We start from the raw sequence: 20,036 nt of genomic DNA on the forward strand, positions 1-20,036 counted from the left end.
TATTTTTGAGCGAGGGATACTAAGTGCTTGAAACACAACTTGGAAATGCCACTCCCAAAACAAAAGTAAAGACAACCGTCAGATGCTTTAAAAATAGGATAATTGCCCAGTCATGCAAAGAGAACCAGGTGGGCCAAACTCTGTACTTCTTAGGATCCCCACTGAAATCAGTCGCACTCTGTGTAGACAGAGGGGTCCAGTTTTGCAGAGCTCCCTTTGCAGGCTCAGGGCCCAAATGCGTTTTGCATTGTACCCTGATGACCACTAGACTCAGGTGACTTAGGTTACCCAAATTCCAAAGATGGTCAATGGAGAGGGACTTACCACTGTATGTGAGCTTCCAACACCAAGTGCTTATTGGTCAACCTTGACTCCCACAGCTGGGTATAACAGGAGAGGAGGTCTCTCATGGGACAAGGTGTGAGATCATTCAGGGCTTTATGGATCATTGCTAAAAACCTTGAATTCTGCCCTTCGAAGCAAATAAGAAGGCAATGCAAAGACTTCACCCAATTTTATGTGCTCATGGCAAGCCGTACTGGTGATGAGCTGCATTCTGCCCCAGCTGGAGCTTCTAGGACTTAGAGTACCACTAGAGGTAGTCAAAATAAGTAGGTTTTTATTTTTATTTTTTATTTTTTTTGGAGGGGGGGAGTTCAAAAGAGAATTTTGTCATTCAAAAATGTTCATGTGTTTTTTAACTTTTTGAAAAAATGTGGTTCATGTTTACTGGGGGTAATTGTTTGAAATTGTTGCCTTGATATATGAGATTAAAATAAATAAATAAATAAAAAGTAAAGATTGCTTACAGTTTGGCAATGTTTTTCTCACTGGAGAAGAGACTGATGTATTTTTTTCCCCTCTTCTCTCTTAGCTGAACCCAGAAAATGTATCCCGTCTGTTGTAGTTGGAGTGGTTGGGATGGGTCATGTTCCTGGAATAGAAAAGAACTGGAACACTGACTTAAACATCCAGGAAATCATGAGGTAACTGTCTCTCCTTTTTGTATGTTGATTTCGTAGCACCTCAGCTTTACAATCTGCAGTAGCCTTTGTTTTTAATGCTTATGACATCTTGCTCAGGTCACCTAGAACTGTGAGCTACACTGTTACCAGTCTGCCTCAACAAGAGTGAGCTTTGCTGCTGTTAAGCTGTGTGTCCACTCCCCACTTCACCAGCTTGTCTGCCTTCAGGACTCTGTCAGTCCAAACCTTGCCTTATAGGTAACAATCAGTGAACCCCAGTTCCCGAGAGACGTCTCTCTGGAGTGTCCAGTCCCTCTCACTGGATGCTGTTATTAAATTCACTGCCTCCAAAGAGATGGCGCCCACATTAGCTTGTTAAGTTAGCTGAAGATCCACACTTCACAGCAGCACTGAGAAAGTTTTGTAATAACACATGAATAAGTTTATTAACAAAGAACATAGGTTTAAGTGATTTCAAGTAAGAGTATGCTGTGTTGTTGTAGCCATGTCGGTCCCAGGGTATTAGAGATGAGGTGGGTGAGGCAATATCTTTTATTGGACAGACCTGAAGAAAAGCTCTGTACGGCTCAAAAGCTTGTGTTTCTCACCAACAGAAGTTGGTCTAATAAAAGATACTATCTACCTTGTCTCTTCAGGTAAGAGTGAAAGAGATATGAAAGGTTGCTAACAAAACATGCTTTCTAGTGACTAAAACTTAATGTCGGCAAGTTACAATCCTTGTCTAAGCAGGTCTCTCATCTATAGTCCGTTCCCAGAGACGTCAACCCCCTTGGTTGAAGGATCCACCTTTCTCAGATTTCTAGAGCTCTGGCCTCTTGTGTCCTTTAGTGGTCAAAATGTTTTTTTGTTTCTACTTATAATTCCTAAAGTCCATTGTCTCTGTTTCAAGAGCCAGGAAGGCTTCCTAGCGGTATAGCTTCCATCCCTCTTGTGAATGCTAAGTGATCATCCCCCCTGCTTGCTAGTTTGATAGCTCCGTTTACTGTATGTGTAAATGTACTTCCCTTGTTTCTGGGCTTATCAGGCTCAATTTACATTGGAGACACAGTCAAGCAGGCAAAACAACATTTCTTTGTCTAGGGGCTGGTCCACACTAACCCCCCACTTCGAACTAAGATACGCAACTTCAGCTATGTGAATAACGTAGCTGAAGTCGAAGTATCTTAGTTCGAACTTACCGCGGGTCCACACGCGGCAGGCAGGCTCCCCTGTCGACTCCGCGTACTCCTCTCGCGGAGCAGGAGTACCGGCGTCGACGGCGAGCACTTCCGGGATCGATTTATAGCGTCTAGACAAGACGCGATAAATCGATCCCAGAAGATCGATTGCTTACTGCCGGACCCGGAGGTAAGTATAGATGTACTCGAGGACAGGCTGGGCTTATGCATGCTTGACAAACACCTTTTACAAACATATTTGCAGCACACATCTATAATTCTTTATACTCTGCATGTACATGCAGGGGGGTGGAGGGATAGCTCAGTGGTTGGAGCATTGGCCTACTAAACCCATGGTTGTGAGTTCAATACTTGAGGGGGCCATTTAGGGAAGTGGGGTAAAAATCTGTCGGAGGGTTGGACTAGATGACCTCCTGAGGTCCCTTCCAACCCTGATATTCTATGATGATTCTAATATGTCATTCATATTTGGGTAGGATACCTTACATAACACTTTTTAGATACAAGTTATGACAACAGTGAGGTGGGGCAATGTGTGTGCCAGGCCTGATGTGAGTAATGGTATGGTGTGCCCTCTGCCGGTTGGTATTGCGGGGCGCTGTGGGTCACAATGCTACAGCAGTGAAACGGTGTATAATACTTGCAGATTGTTCTTACAACAAAGATGAGAGAAGCTGTAAATGGAAAAAAAATGAACATAGCTGGATTTCCGGGGTGATACATCTGATCAGAAAACGGTCTTGCCATAGAAGAAAATGTATTTACCTGTGTTTAGTGCTTTTAAAATGAATGTAGGGTACGTGATTCAGAGGTGAAACCTGCAGTATGTGAAACAAGAAGCTTCAAATATAACTTAACCAAAGAGTGAGACATTGTTGACCTCTGGGCTTTGGTTGTATTCAGGCAGCACTGCCTCTTGAAGTGCAAAATCAGTTTCTCATAATCCATTTACTAAGAATAGCAGTGAAACTGTGGCAGAACAGGAGACTACAAAGACTAGCCCCACCTGCTCACGATCTTGGACAGCTGCTGTCCATGCTGCCATGGCTTCACTGCTATTGTCGCTCAAGCTAGCTTTAATTTTTCAAAGATAGCATGGGTGTGTCTACATGTGCTGCAGTCACATCTCTGGATTTGCAGTGTAGACATACTCATAGTACCTTTGGAATTCAGCCCAGATCAACAGGTTCCAGAATTTACCATTTGATTCCCTCCCCCCACCCCACCCCTTGAATCTGTCATGCCCCGTTATTGTAGTACCTGAGTGCCTCAATCTCTAATGTATTTATCCTCCCAATACCCCTATGAGGGAGAGAAATCCTTTTATCCCCATTTTACAGAAGGGGAACTGAGGCACGCAAAGGCTTGCCCAAGATCACATAGGAAGTCTGGGAATTGAACTCAGGCCTTCCAAATCTTAGGTTTGTGCCCTAAAAACTAGACCATATCTTTTGATGGCTGGTTAGTAGTCTCAGTCCAGTTGCTAGTGGACAGAGATCCAGATAAGAGTTACAGTAACTGGCATTATTGGTACCTTTGTTTGCATTTTCATTAGTGAGGTTGAAGGCTGAATGGCATGGAAACTGACCTACCTATCTTCATGCCTACACAAGGGATCCCTCTAAGTTAGGCGTAAGACATTTTGACTGAACTAACACTACTCAAGGCTGTGACTGTGGAGGAGTTGTCAGTCCAGCATCTTTCATAAGGCACTAAGTTTGCTTAAATTCGCCCGTTTTTTTAATAGTATAAATAGGTGTGGCAGAATTTGGTTTTTTATTTTTTTTATAATTTTTATGATATTGATAATTTTTAAGCATTTTTTCAATTTTTATCAGTTTACACTTTAACAGTTGCGGGAAATTGTGGTATGGATCAGACAAAAATTATTTAATTACAATGGGTATCGATTCAAAAAGTGAAAGCTTTATAACTGTCGAAACACAAATTGTCAACGTCACATGTCAAAATATACAAAGTAAATATCTTCAAATTGAGTTCTCATTTAAGCAGCATTTTTCTTACTTTGCCTATCTGTAAGGTTTAATTATAACCAAATAATGGAAATAGTTTTGTCAGTTTGTGTGTGTATGATGAAATTGATGTTTACAACCATTTACCGATAAAAATCGAATCCTCCCAAGCCTAAGTATAAAGCAAGTAATAATCCTCCGAGTACAACCATTCTCAAACCCCGACTTCTTGGCTGGAGGATGAACTTTCAGCTTTCTCAGCATATTTGAGATGCACAGTCTGTGGGGTTATGGCCATGTATTCTCTGAGTATTCGTCCTAGATTTAAAGTTCTCTTGCTGTACTGCAGATACCTTTATTATGCTTCATGAGGGGCAAAGTGCTCTGGAAATAACCTTTCTTAGGATTCAGAATCCAAACAGGTATTTCCATTTACAGATTTTTGGATCATCCCATATTGAACTTACTGTTAAGTGCAACCACCTTTGGGTTTATATTCAAAGGTGATTTAAATTAGTTGAGAGGCTGAAAAAGAGGGAAAAGCAACTAATAAGAGGATGTAAAAAGATGGAAGCTAAAGTAGTTGTATCTCTATTCCCTCCCCCCGCCCCTCCGCCATGCTCTCTCTTTCTAAGTTGTACCTTTTTCCAACCCCTCAAAATACGAGATCTTGTTTATATTAGGAAACTTATCTTTGTAACTAAATTAATTTAAAATCAACCTAATGACCCTGTGCAAATCTCTAATATATGTACAGATTTAACCCAGTTTAAATCATGGTAATATAGTTTCAATTTAAACCAATTTGTCTGTATTACAGGGTTGCACCAACATAACTAAATGTAAATACACTTATTTATACCAATGAAACTTTTCTAGTACTGGCAAGTCCTGACCCTCTTTAAATCCTCATACTGATGTTTAACTTATGCCACCTCACACATCACCTTTGATTTTGGTTCTTTGTAGTTAGATGAATAGTCACATTAAAAACAATTCTGTATAGATTTAAATTTCTCCACAGTACTCCTGACAACATTCTTTGTGTTTGTTAGGGTTTCTGATGGTAAAAGAGGTCAAGTTCCTTAGGGAATTAAAAGTTGTGCCCTACATGACTGGAAAGGTCATTGGTCCAGATCCTCAAAAGTATTTAGACTTCTACTGATTTCAGTGGAAGTTAGGAGCCTAAATACTTTGGGATCTGGGCCATTACCCTTAGATTTGGAATAAGATGTTGGATGTAATCTATGACCTTGAAAGAATCATTTGCTCTGTCTTAATATACCTATTCCATGCAAGGGCTCCTGGTACTAGTAAGGAAGTGTGTTGTAATGACAAACATTGTGGCAGAAATGATCAGCGTTTAATGAAGATAGGGAAGGATCTTTTTCTTCCAGCTATGTGGATGATAACTTTGTCTTTATCACCTTTACTTCAGTGTGCCTCCACCGTCAACTTCGAGTAAGGTTCTCAGATTTGTCATAAAGGCAACAGTTTTCGGACTGATGGGATACGGCTGCTACCGGGTAGGACAAAGGACAGTTCAATTTATTCTCTCGATGCCAACAACACAGAACTGTCTTCAGAGGCTGACGGAAATTAGACCTCGACATTGAAGGCCCAGTTGAAATACTGTCTGGAGATAATTGCAGAAAAGAGTTCTAAAGACAACACATGCTAATTGGGATGAAAAAGAGGGACTGAGGATTCTTGTCATAGGTTCCATTTGATGCTGAGCAGTGCTGAATTGCTGTGAAGTAAATGGGTTGCTATTAAAAGCTACACCAGCTGTGACCTAATGAATAAGTCTGCTTCCTGATAAGTGTGTGGTATGAAAGTACATGATTCCAGTTTGAGATAAATGAAATATGTTACACATATATATTATATATCATATTATATATTATGTGTATATATAATATATATTTATGATGATGTAGTACAGACAGCATAAAGAGTGTATATTCTTGACTTTTTTCAGAGGAACAGAGCAACATAAGGTAACTTAATTATGTTTCCGCTCAACAGCGCAAGGACACCTCTGAGTAGTGGTTCGGTATAATAATACCAAAGGATCAGTCCTGGTGCTAAGCACCTATAAAATAATTTAGAAGGACATCTTCTTACAGAAAATTTTGTATACATTTAGGTTTTTTTTTTAAACTTCAGAGCTTTCAAAAAAAAATATCAGAATGGTACAGGCTGTCAGACGTACACCGCCAAGTTTCTTTGAGCCTTATTAAAGAACTGAAACGTTGCCTTTAGAATTACATCTCACCTTAGAGACATCAGTAATCGTTTTCTCCGCTGTTGGAAAGGTACGTACCTTTATCAGCAGGTGTTGGTTAACTTCCAGTGTTTACAGGGCACTCTGTTCCTTTTGGATTCAATTATTTAACCATATTAGTTAGCCAAATCCTGTTGGCTTTAAGTTCAGTATTGTAAACTTTTGAGGCTAGAACTACTGTCTAATTTACTTTTCATGTCGCAAAGCTTTCTTTATTTGGACAATATGTCTGGGGTTGATATGTAGTACTTGACTTTACTTTTCTCCCCCCATACATGCAATGTTTTGTTTATCAGTATAATTTTTCAGTGGATGAGTATTTTATCTATTTAATAGAAAGAAAAGCAAAAATCAATTAATTTTTTTAACTAGCTATGGGGTTTGGAGTTTTTTTTTCTTTGCTGTTTGTAGAATTATGGGTATGACTTCCACTACTGTAAGTGTACATCTACTTCTAATCCTGTGTTCATTATGTTTTATAGTTCTTTCTGTATCCATTAGACAGGTTTGCCCTTAATTATAAGTGCCCTTGGAAACAAACTATTCCCTCCCCAATGGTATAGCAATCATAATTGTCATATCGATAATGTTTTAATCTCTTTATTTTATGTGAAAGAGGTCCATGTGCTACTGGAGCTCGTATGCAATTGCAAATTGGTTGAAGTGAAGTCCATATCCGTTCTTAGGGCCGGCAAAGGAAGCAGGTGCTTGGGGCGGCCAATGGAAAGGGGCGGCACGTCCAGGTCTTTGGCGGCAATTCGGCGGCGGGTCCCTCACTCCCTCTCGGAGGGAAGGACTTGCCGCCGAAGAATGAAGCGGCACGGTAGAGCTGCTGCCGAAGTGCTGTCGATTGCGGCTTTATCTTTTTTTTTTTTTTTTTTTTTTTCCCCTCCCCCCCCGCCGTCTGGGGAGGCAAAAAAGCAGGAGCAGGCCCTGTCTGTTCTGATACCTTTACGTGGGGAGGAGGAGCTGAATCTAAGGGATGGCAGCAAGGAGAGGTTGATTTTGGTTTTCATACAGTTCAATAAGGTTAACAAACTGTGCTTGGTTATTAGTAGGATATGTTTTCAAAGTCTTGGGTGGGGGAAATGTCTTCACACAATCTATTATTTGCCCAAGATTTTTGTGTGCGTATCCTTCATGCAGTGTCTTTTTAAAAGCTTTTTCTCTTTAACCCTAAAGAAATGAATGGCCTAATCCTGTTTGCATTTATGCCACTGACATCACTGGCGAGCTGGTATGTCTATTGGCCTGGTACTCCAGTGCCTTGCACCTTGTGTACTTATTTAGATCCCAATCCAGGAAACCACTTATGGAGATGCTTAATTTAAAGGATGTGTTTAAATCTATCCTGATTAAAACACTTTACTTATTTAAGTGATTTTCTGAATTGGGGCGTACACCTGTGCAAGGGAGTGTAAAATACTGCCTACTCAGAATGGCTGTATTTCATACTCACTTTTCACAGATGTAAGTGACAATGCAGGACACAGCGGAATTGGGTCCCTCGTCTTCAGTTTTCTATTTATTAATGTTTGAAACAAGCAGTGATCTGCATTGAGCTTGAAGGCAGAATTAGCAAATAACTGACTAGAGTGACCACCTGAATTCTGAGTCTTGATTTTTTGTAATAATTTAATAAACTGTTTAGCAGTCATGTTTGAATAATTTTATTACATTTTTATGTACATTTTTAAAGACAAAGCTTAAGCCCATTCTTCTCCTGGCGTTAGTGACCTACCAAAAGATTGGGAGTTCTTTCCCCTCCTGAGATTTCTCTAGGAGGTTTAGTTCAATGTATTAATGTTTTGCTTTAAAATATCTGTGAACATATCTGTGCTCAGGTAATTTTACACAAAAGAAAAAAAACGAAGGAAAATCGCAGACAAATGAGCCTTAAATTTGGGTGGGGCTAGCACTAAATGATTGTCTTGGAGCATTTTCACATGTTTAGTGTGTAATTTTTTTCCACATGCGCACAATTACCCGCACCCCTGGAAAATGGTTACAATGTCAGTTACTCTTTGATTTTTATGACAATTTGATTATTACCAAAATTTATTGTTTTTAAAAGTGTATTGTTTCCCCCTCTTTGACTCTTAAAATATATAAACAGATTCTTAAAACAAGCTGTTTGTTGATGAAGAATTTGTTCTCAAACTGGCAGATCATCAAAACCCCCAAGTATTTATCCTAGGGCATTCAAATGCCTGATGAATTTGCAGACCTAACAGTCCTATGAATCCACATATAAGTGGTATATGTTGTATACTTGATGTGCTATACTATCTGTGTAACATGCTCAGTGTTTTACCCTCCATTAATTTCCTTCTGTGTTCTAGAGTCAATCCTTTAAGTGTTAACAACATCCAGTGAAATTTAAACATATGTTGAATTGTCCCAGCCCTCACTCAACCCTGTGAAGCCATATTGTACTTTTTGGTAAAATGTGCATTTGCTTTATGCATTTGTACATCTTATGTAAATTTGAAGTATTTTTAACAAGCGTGTGCCTTTTAGTCTACAACAGTTTCAAGTAAACAGCAGTATGTTCTATGTTATCCAAATAAAATATTTTAACCACTGTTTCTCTTGAAGCCATTTATTTTTGGTATTAGTCATCATTTTTAAAAAACAAATACTGGTTAACTAAAGTAGATGCAAAATATGCACACCACCTAATGTATTTTTCTAAACCATGACTATGGTGCTGAACAGCTTGGCCCAAATCCAGCAAAGCACTTAAATCCGTGCTCAAATTTGAGCACATCAGTAGTTTCATACGAAGTAGATCATGTGGTTATGTGCTCTGCTTTGGATCGGAACCAGAACACTCAGTGGTTTGAAGGACTGAGCCTCATAAGAGGCTAAAGGTGAATGAATTTGTGGCAAAATAAAACAAGAATTTATTTAATCTTGAAAATTGGACCAGGTTTATCAAAATAACCCTTGCAAAAATATATGTGCAAAGCTTTAATTTTAAGTCAGGATAATGTTCATATTGAAAATAAATCCATTTGTAACAGTTAGATATATATAATAGTCAATTTACTGATAATAGAATATTCTATGCGATTTGCCACTCAACTGCCTATACTCTTTGTATACATTCTTGTGGAGAAGGGGAGCTTATGCAGCCCTCTGGACATAAGCATTAAGTCCTATTATCCTTTTTTAGGCAAAACTCCTGCTGATGGCAATGTGAGCTTTGACTGAATGAGTGCTGAATAGGCCATTTAGATGAGAAGCAGACGCTGTTTTTAAATAAATGTTAAAATAAAGTGCTGGCCATGGAACTTCCCTCTGACATGCCACTGAAATAGTTAAATGAGTTCTGAAAGTACTGTCTCAGTTGGGGCCCAGTCTGGTAAGATGTTGAGTGGAGCGGGGTCCTTGTTACCTTCCAGAATTGGATCCTCATTTTGCGGCTAAAAAAAATGTACCAGGGCCAAAAAAAAGTCTTAAAGTAAAACAAAAATGACTACACTTCCGGAAAAGATAATCAGTTAGCTAACCCAATAGAAATAATACACAATGATTGGGCAATTCGGTATACAAAAGTGCTGAGGGGAGGTAGCTAAATCAAAGGAATGCCATGCTCTCTCTCCTCCCACCCGCATCCCTTCTAGTATGTTTTTAATCTACTCTTTTGTGTAGGAATAGAAGCCACCTGCTTTTATAATCTATTGTTTGTTTATCACTGCTGTATACATACATTTGGCCAAGATAGTATTTATGATGAAAGGTCTTTTTTAATAGATGCTGACATAATATGAATCAAATTTAAATTATTGAATTAAAAATCACCCAGAGTTGCACAGGGAGTTCCTTATTTGAAGCTATGCATGTGAAATGTAAAACCCTTTTTAAAGTGCCAGTTATGAGAAATATAACAAGTTATCTCAAAGTGCCAGACAGTAGTGGGAACTACACATTAAAAAAGAGAAAAATTGTGACTTTTGTGTAATTCTAAGACAAACTTGTAGTTATTTGCTGTTTCCCTCTGAAATTAAAATAAACTTTAATTTTAGACTTTGGTGTTGCAGGACTGTTTCTTTACTGCAAGTCTAATAACTCCTATCTAATAACTTATATTTACAGTTGCACTAATGAAGGGTCATATCCAGCATGGGGCTAAGCTCATTCACCTGCCTTTTGATATTGACTAAGTCTGAGGCCTTGGCTACACTTGCAGATGTACAGCGCTGTGAGTTAAACCTGACTTCGTGCAGCTGTGTAGGGAAAGCGCTGCAGTCTGTCCACACTGACAGCTGCCCAGCGTACTGTTGTGGCCACATTTGCGGCAATTGCAGCGCTGTTGGGAGCGGTGCATTATGGGCAGCTATCCCACAGAGCACCTCTTCCCATTCTGGCGCCGTGGGTTGTGGGAAGGGGGCGTAGGTGCAGGGCATTCTGGGTCTGTCCCAACGCCCTGTGATGCATCGCTTTGCATCCCAGAAATCCCTTTGTTTCCGTCCACCTTTGGCGCCATCTATCAACAGTTTCTGTGCAGCGCGATCTGTCTGCGGGAAATGGAGCCCGAACTGCTGAGGCATATGCTGACTTATCTCGCCAGCACGTCATGTTTGGCTGTCGAACTATTCCTTAAGATCCAAAGTGACAGTGAGAGTGAGGGTGAGGAGTCCAACGATGCTATCGAGCCACGTAACGCGTACGACACTAAATTGCTTGTGGCATTCACGACATGCTCAGCACCGTGGAACACCACTTTTAGGCTTGGGAAACAAGCACCGAGTGGTGGGATCACATCGTCATGGAAGTCTGGGATGACGAGCAGTGGCTGCAGAACTTTCGGATGAGAAAAGCCACTTTCATGGGACTGTGTGAGGAGCTTGCCCCCACCCTGCGGCGCAAGGACACGAGATTGAGAGCTGCCCTGCCAGTGGAGAAGTGGGTGGCTATTGCAATCTGGAAGCTGGCAACTCCAGACAGCTACCGGTCGGTAGCAAACCAGTTTGGAATGGGAAAGTTGACCGTTGGAATCGTGTTGATGCAAGTTTGCAAGGCCATTAATCGCATCCTACTCAGAAGAACCGTGACTCTGGGTAACGTGCAGGAAATAGTGGATGGCTTTGCACAAATGGGGTTCCCTAACTGGAGGGGCAATAGATGGGACGCACATTCCTATTCTGGCACCACCCCACCTAGGATCAGAGTACGTTAATCGGAATGGGTATTTCTCTATGGTTTTCCAGGCACTTGTGGATCACCGTGGGCATTTCATTGACATTAACACAGGCTGGCTCGGAAAGGTGCATGACGCACACATCTTTCGGAACACTTGGCTGTTCAGGAAGATGCAGGCCCGGGACTTTTTTCCCAGAGCGGAAGATCACGGTAGGGGAAGTTGAAATGCCCATTGTGATCCTTGGAGATCCCACTTACCCGTTAATCCCATGGCTCATGAAACCCTACACAGGGAGCCTTGACAGCAGCAAGGAACGGTTCAACTACAGGCTGAGCTGGTGCCGAATGACTGTGGAGTGTGCCTTTGGCCGTTTAAAGGCCCGCTGGCAATCTCTGTATGGGAAGCTGGACTTGGCCGAAAACAGCATCCCCGCAGTTATATCCGTGTGCTGTGCCCTCCATAATATTTGTGAAGGGAAGGGTGAAAGCTTCACTCAGGCATGGACCTCTGAGGTTCAACACCTGGAGGCTGAATTTGCACAGCCAGAGAGCAGGGCTGTTACAGGGGCCCAGCGTGGGGCTGCAAGGATTAGGGATGCCTTGAGGGAGCAATTTGAGGCTGAAAACCAGAAGTGATATCTGGTTCCCTGCACAGGAGTGAAGTGCAGTAGTTCCAATCTTTAGGAATCAGTGTTTACGAAGCAGACAAGCAGACTTGCAGTGCCTGTTTATTTCCTGGGCTAAGGAGTCTTTTACTTTATGCAATAATAAAGAATGTTTTCAAAGCCAAAAAATCCATTTATTGAAAAGAAACAAGGGGGTGGCGTGGGGAACAGAACAATCACAGATTTGCGTATGTCCTGTCTGGTGTGCTGTGCAGTGAGTGCTGCACTTCAGGATAGCTATACTGCATGGTGATGGGGGTTGAGTGCAGAGGGTAAGGGTCGTGGTCTTCAGGGCTGGGTGGTGAAGATACTGAGGCAGCGGCTGGCATGAAGAACACGGAAGTTGGGGAAAGTGGGTTGGAGGTGACAGTGGGGCACAACGGAAAGAGTTTTGGGACAAGGGCTGTAGGGGGGGGTGGCATTTGCGTTTGCGGTACCGCTCCTTGGGGAGAGCCAACAGCTTCAGAGGGCACCTACACTGAACACTGTCCCAACATTTTCCACAGGAGTTCGTCCTGGACGATATCTCGCTGCTGAGGGTGACCTGGGAAGCAAGGGAGGGTCGTCTACTGCAATGCGGCTTCTGCCCTGGCACATATGCAGCTTGCCTGTGTGCAGCAATGGTCCCCCCACCCCTCGCGGCACAGTGGCACGGACACGTTAGCCTGGCTGGGACAAGGACCATGGTGGCCCTCCCGATAAACCTGCACACGTTCTGGATGAGACATTCGAGGAGATTACAGAGGCCGATTACCGCGATGTGATAAACCACATCAATGCACTATTCCGCATCTAGGCATGCATGCCTAACCCTCCTCTCCCAAGGAGCCCGCACCAAAAAAATTCCTTCCCAAAAAAACCCCACTTACTGGGAACCTGCTCTTCTGTTTGTCCTCCACCAAGTACCGGCCACTGCGACTGGCTACCTTCCTCCTGGCTCGAGAAGAGCTCCTGGCTGCATGGCTCCAGGGATTCCGGGGTGTCTCCATCCGGCCCACCACCATCACTCCCGTTTTCCTCCTCCTCCTCCTCATACCGGCTCTGAAGTGTCCATGGTGGTGCTTGGAGTGGAGGTGGGGTTAACCCCAAGTATCACATCCAGCTCTTTGTAGAATCGGCAGGTCGTGGGGGGAGCACCCGAGCGGCCGTTTGCATCGCGGGCTTTGCAGTAGACACTCCGCAGCTCCTTCACTTTAATCCTGCACTGCAGGGCATCCCGGTCATGGCCCCTTTCCATCATGTCCTTTGATACCTTCCCGAAGGTATAGTAATTCTTACGGCTGGAGTGCAGCTGGGACTGTACAGCTTCCTCCCCACAAACACTGATGAGGTCCAGCAACTCGCCATTGCTCCATGCTGGGGCTTGCTTGGCGCGTGGAGGCATGGTCACCTGGAAAGATTTGCTGATAGCACTCCATGCCACGCCGGGCTGAGCAAACAGGAAGGGGATTTTTAAAATTCCTGGGGAATGTAAAGGGTGGGTCACATGGTTGGTTACCTGAGGCCAGGGCAGTAGAGTTTGAACTGATGACCAGAGTGGCTAGAACAGGCATTGTGGGATACTGCCGAATAATTCTGGAGGTCATTCACAGCGCATTGGGTGGCCACACTGGCGCTGCAGCGGCAGTGCAATACTTGCTATTACTCTCGGGGAGGTGGAGTACATGCAGCGCTGCAACCACGGAGATACAGCGCTGCAAATGCCTTGCCAGTGTGGACGGGGAGTGAGTTACAGCGCTGGGGGAGGCTTTACAGCGCTGTAACTCGCAAGTGTAGCCAAGGCCTGAGCTATAGAGGGGAGCAGCTGAGTGTCAACTAGGGTCTTGGCTACACTTGCAAGTTACAGCGCTGTAAAGCCTCCCCCAGCGCTGTAACTCACTCCCCGTCCACATTGGCAGGGCACTTACCGTGCTGTATCTCCCTGGGTACACCGCTGCCACATCTCCGAGAGGAATAACAGCTGCAGCGGAGTGGCTACGACTCACGGGTGTGAGTGTAAATGCTTGCAGCGCTGTACTAATCACCTTGTCAAGTGGCCAATCCTCTCCATTGTTGTGACCGGCTGCAGGAATGCGGAAGTGCCGGTTTCAAAGCTCGTACCACAGAGAAAAGCAAACAGTTTGCAGCTTGCTTTGAGTGAGTAAATGAATGAGCAGGGGGCTGGGAGTTCGGAACTTGCAAAATAGAGTGCTGACACGCTCCAAAAAGCACACACTCTCCCCTCACGCTCCCTGTCAGAATCCACCCTACCCCCATTTTGAAAAGCACGTTGCAGCCACATGAATGCTGGGATAGCTGCCCATAATGCACCGCTCCCAACACAACTGCAAATGTTGCAAGTGTGGCCACACCACTGCGCTGGCAGCTGTCAGTGTGGACAGACTGCAGCGCTTTTCCCTACTCAGCTGTACGAAGACAGGTTTACCTCACAGCGCTGTACAGCTGCTAAAATGGGGAAATACCACTATGTGGTAGATTCCCACGGCACTGTGTAGCCCTTTGTGCCAGCTATGTGAGATGGAGGGGAAATAGATTGAACAGATGTTCTGCTCAGCATTTCTATGTTGAGGCAGATGTGTGACTTGTCAAATTGCCATGTACATTGTTTTTTTTTTTTTTTGCCTGCTGTATTCTTATTGGGAGGGAGTCAGATGAGAGCTTCCTCTACTGGGGGAGCCAATGGCAGCGAAGAAATGGAGTTATCCTTTCTGCCACTATTAGCAGTGGGGAAAAGAGGTAACTGGGAGGCACAAGTAGCAAGGAGGTTGTACCATGTTTTTCTTCACAGGTCCTGACCTTCAGCCATGCGTCTTGCTTGAGGCCTGGCCCCTGTGTTCCAAAAGGCTGTGTTGGTGCAAGGGCAGCTCTTAAGAGCTCATAGCTTCTGAAGTAAGCACTTTCCTTTCACTTATCTGGAGTGTTCTTTATTTTTTTTTTAAATACTGCAAGGGGAAAACTTCTGATTGCTGATCTGGATAAACAAACTGAATCATACCATCACTACCGCCTCTCACGCAATCCCAGTGTTGATGCAAAATATTTTAGATGTGTGCTGTGCTGAGGGAAGAAGTGAGAGTTCAGCTTTAAAAAAAAAAAAGTACACATCATTCCTTTGTTTAAATAAATGCATCTCTTCCCAGCAAAGTAAAACTCCATGTCAAACAATGGTACAAACTATCAGCTAACACACAAAGTGTGCACAAAATAATTAAGGGCTAGTTTCTGACCCTCTGGTGTTTGATTTATACCAGAGGCCCATAACTGCAAAAGCAGCCCCTCTGGTTTCAGTGGGGTTACTTCCAGAATAAGATATTGTTCAATATGAGTAATGCTGGCAGAATCTGGCCCTATTTTACTTTAACTGCTGTGTTCTGCATGCTTTAAAATATTTAGTTCCATCAACTGGCTGCAAGTGGTATGACAATAGCAATATATTTTTTAAAGTGGAGGTAACTAATGGACTTCAATAAAAGGATAGTAGTATTTTGAAATGTTCCCCGGTGATGGCAAATTAAGAACTATGTGCAACTTTTATTTTTTGACTATGGAAACTGTTCTAGTACTAAACATCCAGACATAATGATAATTATTAGCAATACAAGCATCCTATATAGTAACTGCCTAGTAGTCAGTCCCAGGACAGGTATAATTAGTGCAGTTCTTTCTCCCTCTTCCCCTCAACCTTTTGTTACCATCTAGTGAGCTGTCCAGATAGCACCAGTGTTACTTTGATTAATCATGCAATGGTTGCCCATATCTCTTCCATCTTCTCCCTATTGTGACTGACAGACATAAATCTAAGCAATTGTTGTCTTCCTCCTGTTCAATCCTTTCTCTGTCCTATAGTGGGATTATGACATTGGAGATCAACCAACCCCCTCCATTGATGCCTTCCTCATCCAAACTGGGTCAGAACCTTAGAAGTATCATGTTGGTGTACATTTTGGCACACAACAACTAAAGAACTTCTGTGTGGAACTTGGTAATATATAAAACAAATTAAGATGAGGACATTAGGATAATTAAAAATACATATTTTCCTAATGTTTTTCCATGCGAACATCCAGGGATGTCTAATGCTCCATGAATGCAAAGAGAGGTGGTCCACACAATAGGAAATTGGTTGGAGAGTTTAGTTCCCTCTAAGCTGCGTCACCACTTAGCAGCTCAGGGCTGCGATGGAGAGAGATGCCTCTCCCCCAGTCCCGGACCTGCCGTGGCCCCAGCCCTGGTCCGGATCTGCCGCGGCCAAGGGAGAGGCGCCCCTCCTGCAGCACCAACCCTGGAGCTGCCGTGGTAGGGAGAGGCACCTCTCCCCCTATCCCAGGTGCTGCTGCGGGAAGAGAGAGCTGGAGGGAGTTCTCTCTTCCCACCGTAGCTCTGGGGCAGCCTGAACACAACCCCTCTGGCCCCATCCCAGAGCCTGCACCCCCAGCCGGAGCCCTCACACACCCCCGTACCCCAACCCTGAGCCCTCTCCTGTACTCCAAAACCCACGGCCCCACCACATGAATTTTGTTACTTCACCTCCATATTGGTGCATATATCACACATCGCCTCCATATTGGTGCACATAACAAAATTCATTCTGCACATGTGTGGGGAAAATTAGAGGGAACACTAGTGGAGAGTGGTCCCTTTTAAATTCCACATTTACATCCATTTAGTAGCATTCAGGAATATACATAAGAAAGCCAAACAATATTAATTCATTAATTTAGAATCACTGTTTGTCATTATTCTCTAGATTTATATCATAGGAACCCAACAGTCAATGAGATCTCTGCTGTGGGCTTCCAAGAACAACCTGAAGACCTAGAAGCATCACCAGCTGGGGATAGTTAGCATCTAGTTAAAGGAAGTTCTATGGAACTTGCAGTGGGGGAAAAGGGCCTAATGAGTTTCAAGTGAACCCCAGCAACTTGAAACCACTGAATGTTGTCCAACTAACACTAATACAAACAGGATTTATCTGTCTCTGGCTGGAGAGTATATAAATAGAGGCATGATCTGACACAGCTGGTTTCTGAAATCTCAGAAGGAATTCTGAAGCTGAAGTATAGCCTTGTTTGGACTTAAGTTTCAGTGCCTTGGAACAGCTCCTACATATAATTTTCAGCAGGTAGAAGACGGCACTAAGTTGACCTCAGAACTTTACCAATGCAAGTATTAATACAATGGGGTACTGGGGCTTGGAGTGCATGCATGTGTACTTGTTATGACCCTTTAGCCTTCAACTCCCAGAATGCCAGTTCTTATCATTCCTAGGAAGGTACCGAGTCCAGAGGTCATGTGACCAGCAATCAGATGTCCATTTCTGGAACTTACTGTATGGATATTTGCCCTGAGTTCATCAGCATAAGGGGAGACCATGGATGAGGCTACTAAAGGGGAATGATATGTCTTCTACCTTCACAGATGACTGAAGCTGGAAAAGCTTCTAGTAGTTATTATCCCAATATTTTGTGTTGATTTGCTCTCTGTTAGGGATTTTCTTTGCTCAAATCAAGTGAGCCTTGAAGAAAGGCAACTAAGGCCATGTCTACACTAGCAAGCTTACAGCAGCACAGCTGTACCAATGTAAGCTCATGTAGCCACTCTATGCTGCCAGGAGAGAGCTCTCCCGTCATCATAAAACCACCTCTATGAGTGGTGGTAGCTATGTTGGTGGGAGAAGCCTTCGCGCTGACAGAGCGCTGTGCACGCTACCACTTATGGTGGCAAAAGTTATGTTCAGGAGGTTGGGGTTTTTTCACACTTCTGAGCGACATAAGTTTTGCCGACATAAGTGGCAGTGTAGACATGGTCTTAAAGTGATTGGTTGGAGTTTTATTTTTACCCTTCTCTAGCAGGTAAGCCAGTGGGCAATTTCACATTATGCAAATAACTCTGTCCACCTCATACCATTTACTGGTGATTAACACATTGTTATGGTTTTAACGTACAGTGATGGCGTGACATTTAACTGTAATTGTGTTAATCTGAGTATTTCATTCAAAAGTGATAAAAGGAGCTTTCTATTGCAGTATTGCAAAATGTTCAAAAAATCATGAGATTGGCTTTCAAATCATGAGAGAATGTAAAAATAATAGATTTTTTTTATTTGCCTTCTGCTTTTTGAGCCATTAGGATGCACTGGGGTCACATTTTAAAGTATTCTTCATGGCCATGAGAGCTAGAAACTTGCCTTTTCTTTAAGAATGAAGGCTGAAATCATCTGATATCCACTTGACTCCCAGAGCTTGGGCTTTAAGGAAAACAATAATTATCATGAGGCTCATCACAAAATCATGAGAGTTGGCAACAATTGTGTGTCTCTCTCAACCTTTCCAGACTATTGTACCCCTTTCAGAAGTCGGATTTGTCTTTCGAACACTTAAGTTTCATCTCACTTAAAAGCTACTTGCTTACACAATCAGACATAAAAATACAAAAGTGTCACTAGACACTCTTACTGAAAATTTTTTCTACTTTTTACCGTATAATTATAAAATAAATCAATTAGAATATAAATATTTTATTTACATTTCAGTGTATTGTATATAGACCAGTATAAATAAGTTTGTGATAGGTTCTGTCATAGAGACCCCCTTGGGAATGTCACCTGATGTGCTGAAACTACCTCTGAGCCCATTTTCCCTACCAGTTTGAGACTTCAGACCCCTGTCTTGTTGAGCCAGACAAGCTTCTCCGCTGCAACATAGACCCAGGGTCTGAACCACGCCCCAAAAGCTGCAGGCTTTAACTGAAAACCGCTCAAGTTACTTATCTCCAGCACCCAATGGGATCCAAACCCCAAATAAATCTGTTTTACTCTATATAAAGCTTATAGAGGGTAAACTCACAAATTGTCCGCCCTCTATAACGCTGATGGAGAGATATGTACAGCTGTTTGCTCCCCCAGCTATTAATCACTTACTCTGGGTTAATTATAAACAAAAGTGATTTTATTAAGTATAAAAAGTAGGATTTAAGTGGTTTCAAGTAATAACAGACAAAACAAAGTAAGTTATCAAGCAAAATAGAACAAAATATGCAAGTCTAAGCCTAATACATTAAGAAACTGAATACAGGTAAATCTAGGGTTACCATATTTTAAAAATTAAAAAAAGAGGACACTCCACGGGGCCCGGGCCCTGGCCCTGGCCCCGCCCCAACTCTGCCCCTTCCCCTACCGGCTCTGCTCCTTCCCTGCCCCAACTCCACCCCCTCCCCTGAGCGCCTGCATTCCCCCTCCTCCCTCCCAGCCATGAAACAGCTGCCCGCGCGCTACCGGCTTCGGGCAGCCCCCGGACCTCCGGACCCTGCACCACCGGCCAGGCACTTCCCCTCCCAGGCTCCGGTGACAGCTGCTGCATGCTGCTCCCTAACTCCTCAGCTCTGTAAGAGCCGAGCTGCCCAAGCACTACGGGCTTCGGGCAGCCCCCATGCCTCCGAACCCTGCGCCCCCGGAGCGGAAGTGCCCGGCCGCCGGCGCAGGGTCCGGAGCATGGGAGCTGCCCAAAGCCGGTAGCACTCAGGCAACTCTGCTCTTAAACAGAGCCAAGGAGTCAGGGAGCACAGCAGCCGCCGCTGGAGCCCGGGAGGGGAAGTGCCTGGCTGGCGGTGCAGGGTCCAGAGGTCTGGGGGCTGCCTGAAGCCGGTAGCGCTCGGGCAGCTCGGCTCTTACAGAGCCAAGGAGTCAGGGAGCAGAGCAGCCGCCCAAGCCCGCTCTAAGGTAAGCCAGGGATGCCGGAAGCTGGGAGTATTTTTCCCGGACAGGTTTGGCTTTTTGCAAATTCCCCCCAGACGGGGGTTTG

General features: G+C 43.6%; 1 protein-coding gene across 4 annotated transcripts in view; it reads left to right on the top strand.

Annotated features, from left to right (window-relative positions):
• The window catches only part of TRABD (TraB domain containing), a 55,819-nt gene extending 49,886 nt beyond the window's left edge, over positions 1 to 5,933 (top strand). For 3 of the 4 annotated variants that reach the window (XM_042844203.2, XM_065555150.1, XM_024109253.3), the window contains 2 exons: positions 875 to 986; positions 5,576 to 5,899. In XM_042844203.2, coding sequence (XP_042700137.2) covers positions 875 to 986; positions 5,576 to 5,753 — 290 coding nt within the window. In that variant the 3' untranslated portion in view covers positions 5,754 to 5,899. Of the gene's footprint in view, positions 1 to 874; positions 987 to 5,575 lie in introns of all 4 variants that reach the window. The other variant, XM_005286111.5, reaches the window with a different exon arrangement.
• Positions 5,934 to 20,036: the final 14,103 nt, after the last annotated feature.

This window comes from Chrysemys picta, chromosome 1 (genome assembly GCF_011386835.1).
Source record: "Chrysemys picta bellii isolate R12L10 chromosome 1, ASM1138683v2, whole genome shotgun sequence".
Lineage (NCBI taxonomy): Eukaryota > Metazoa > Chordata > Testudines > Emydidae > Chrysemys > Chrysemys picta.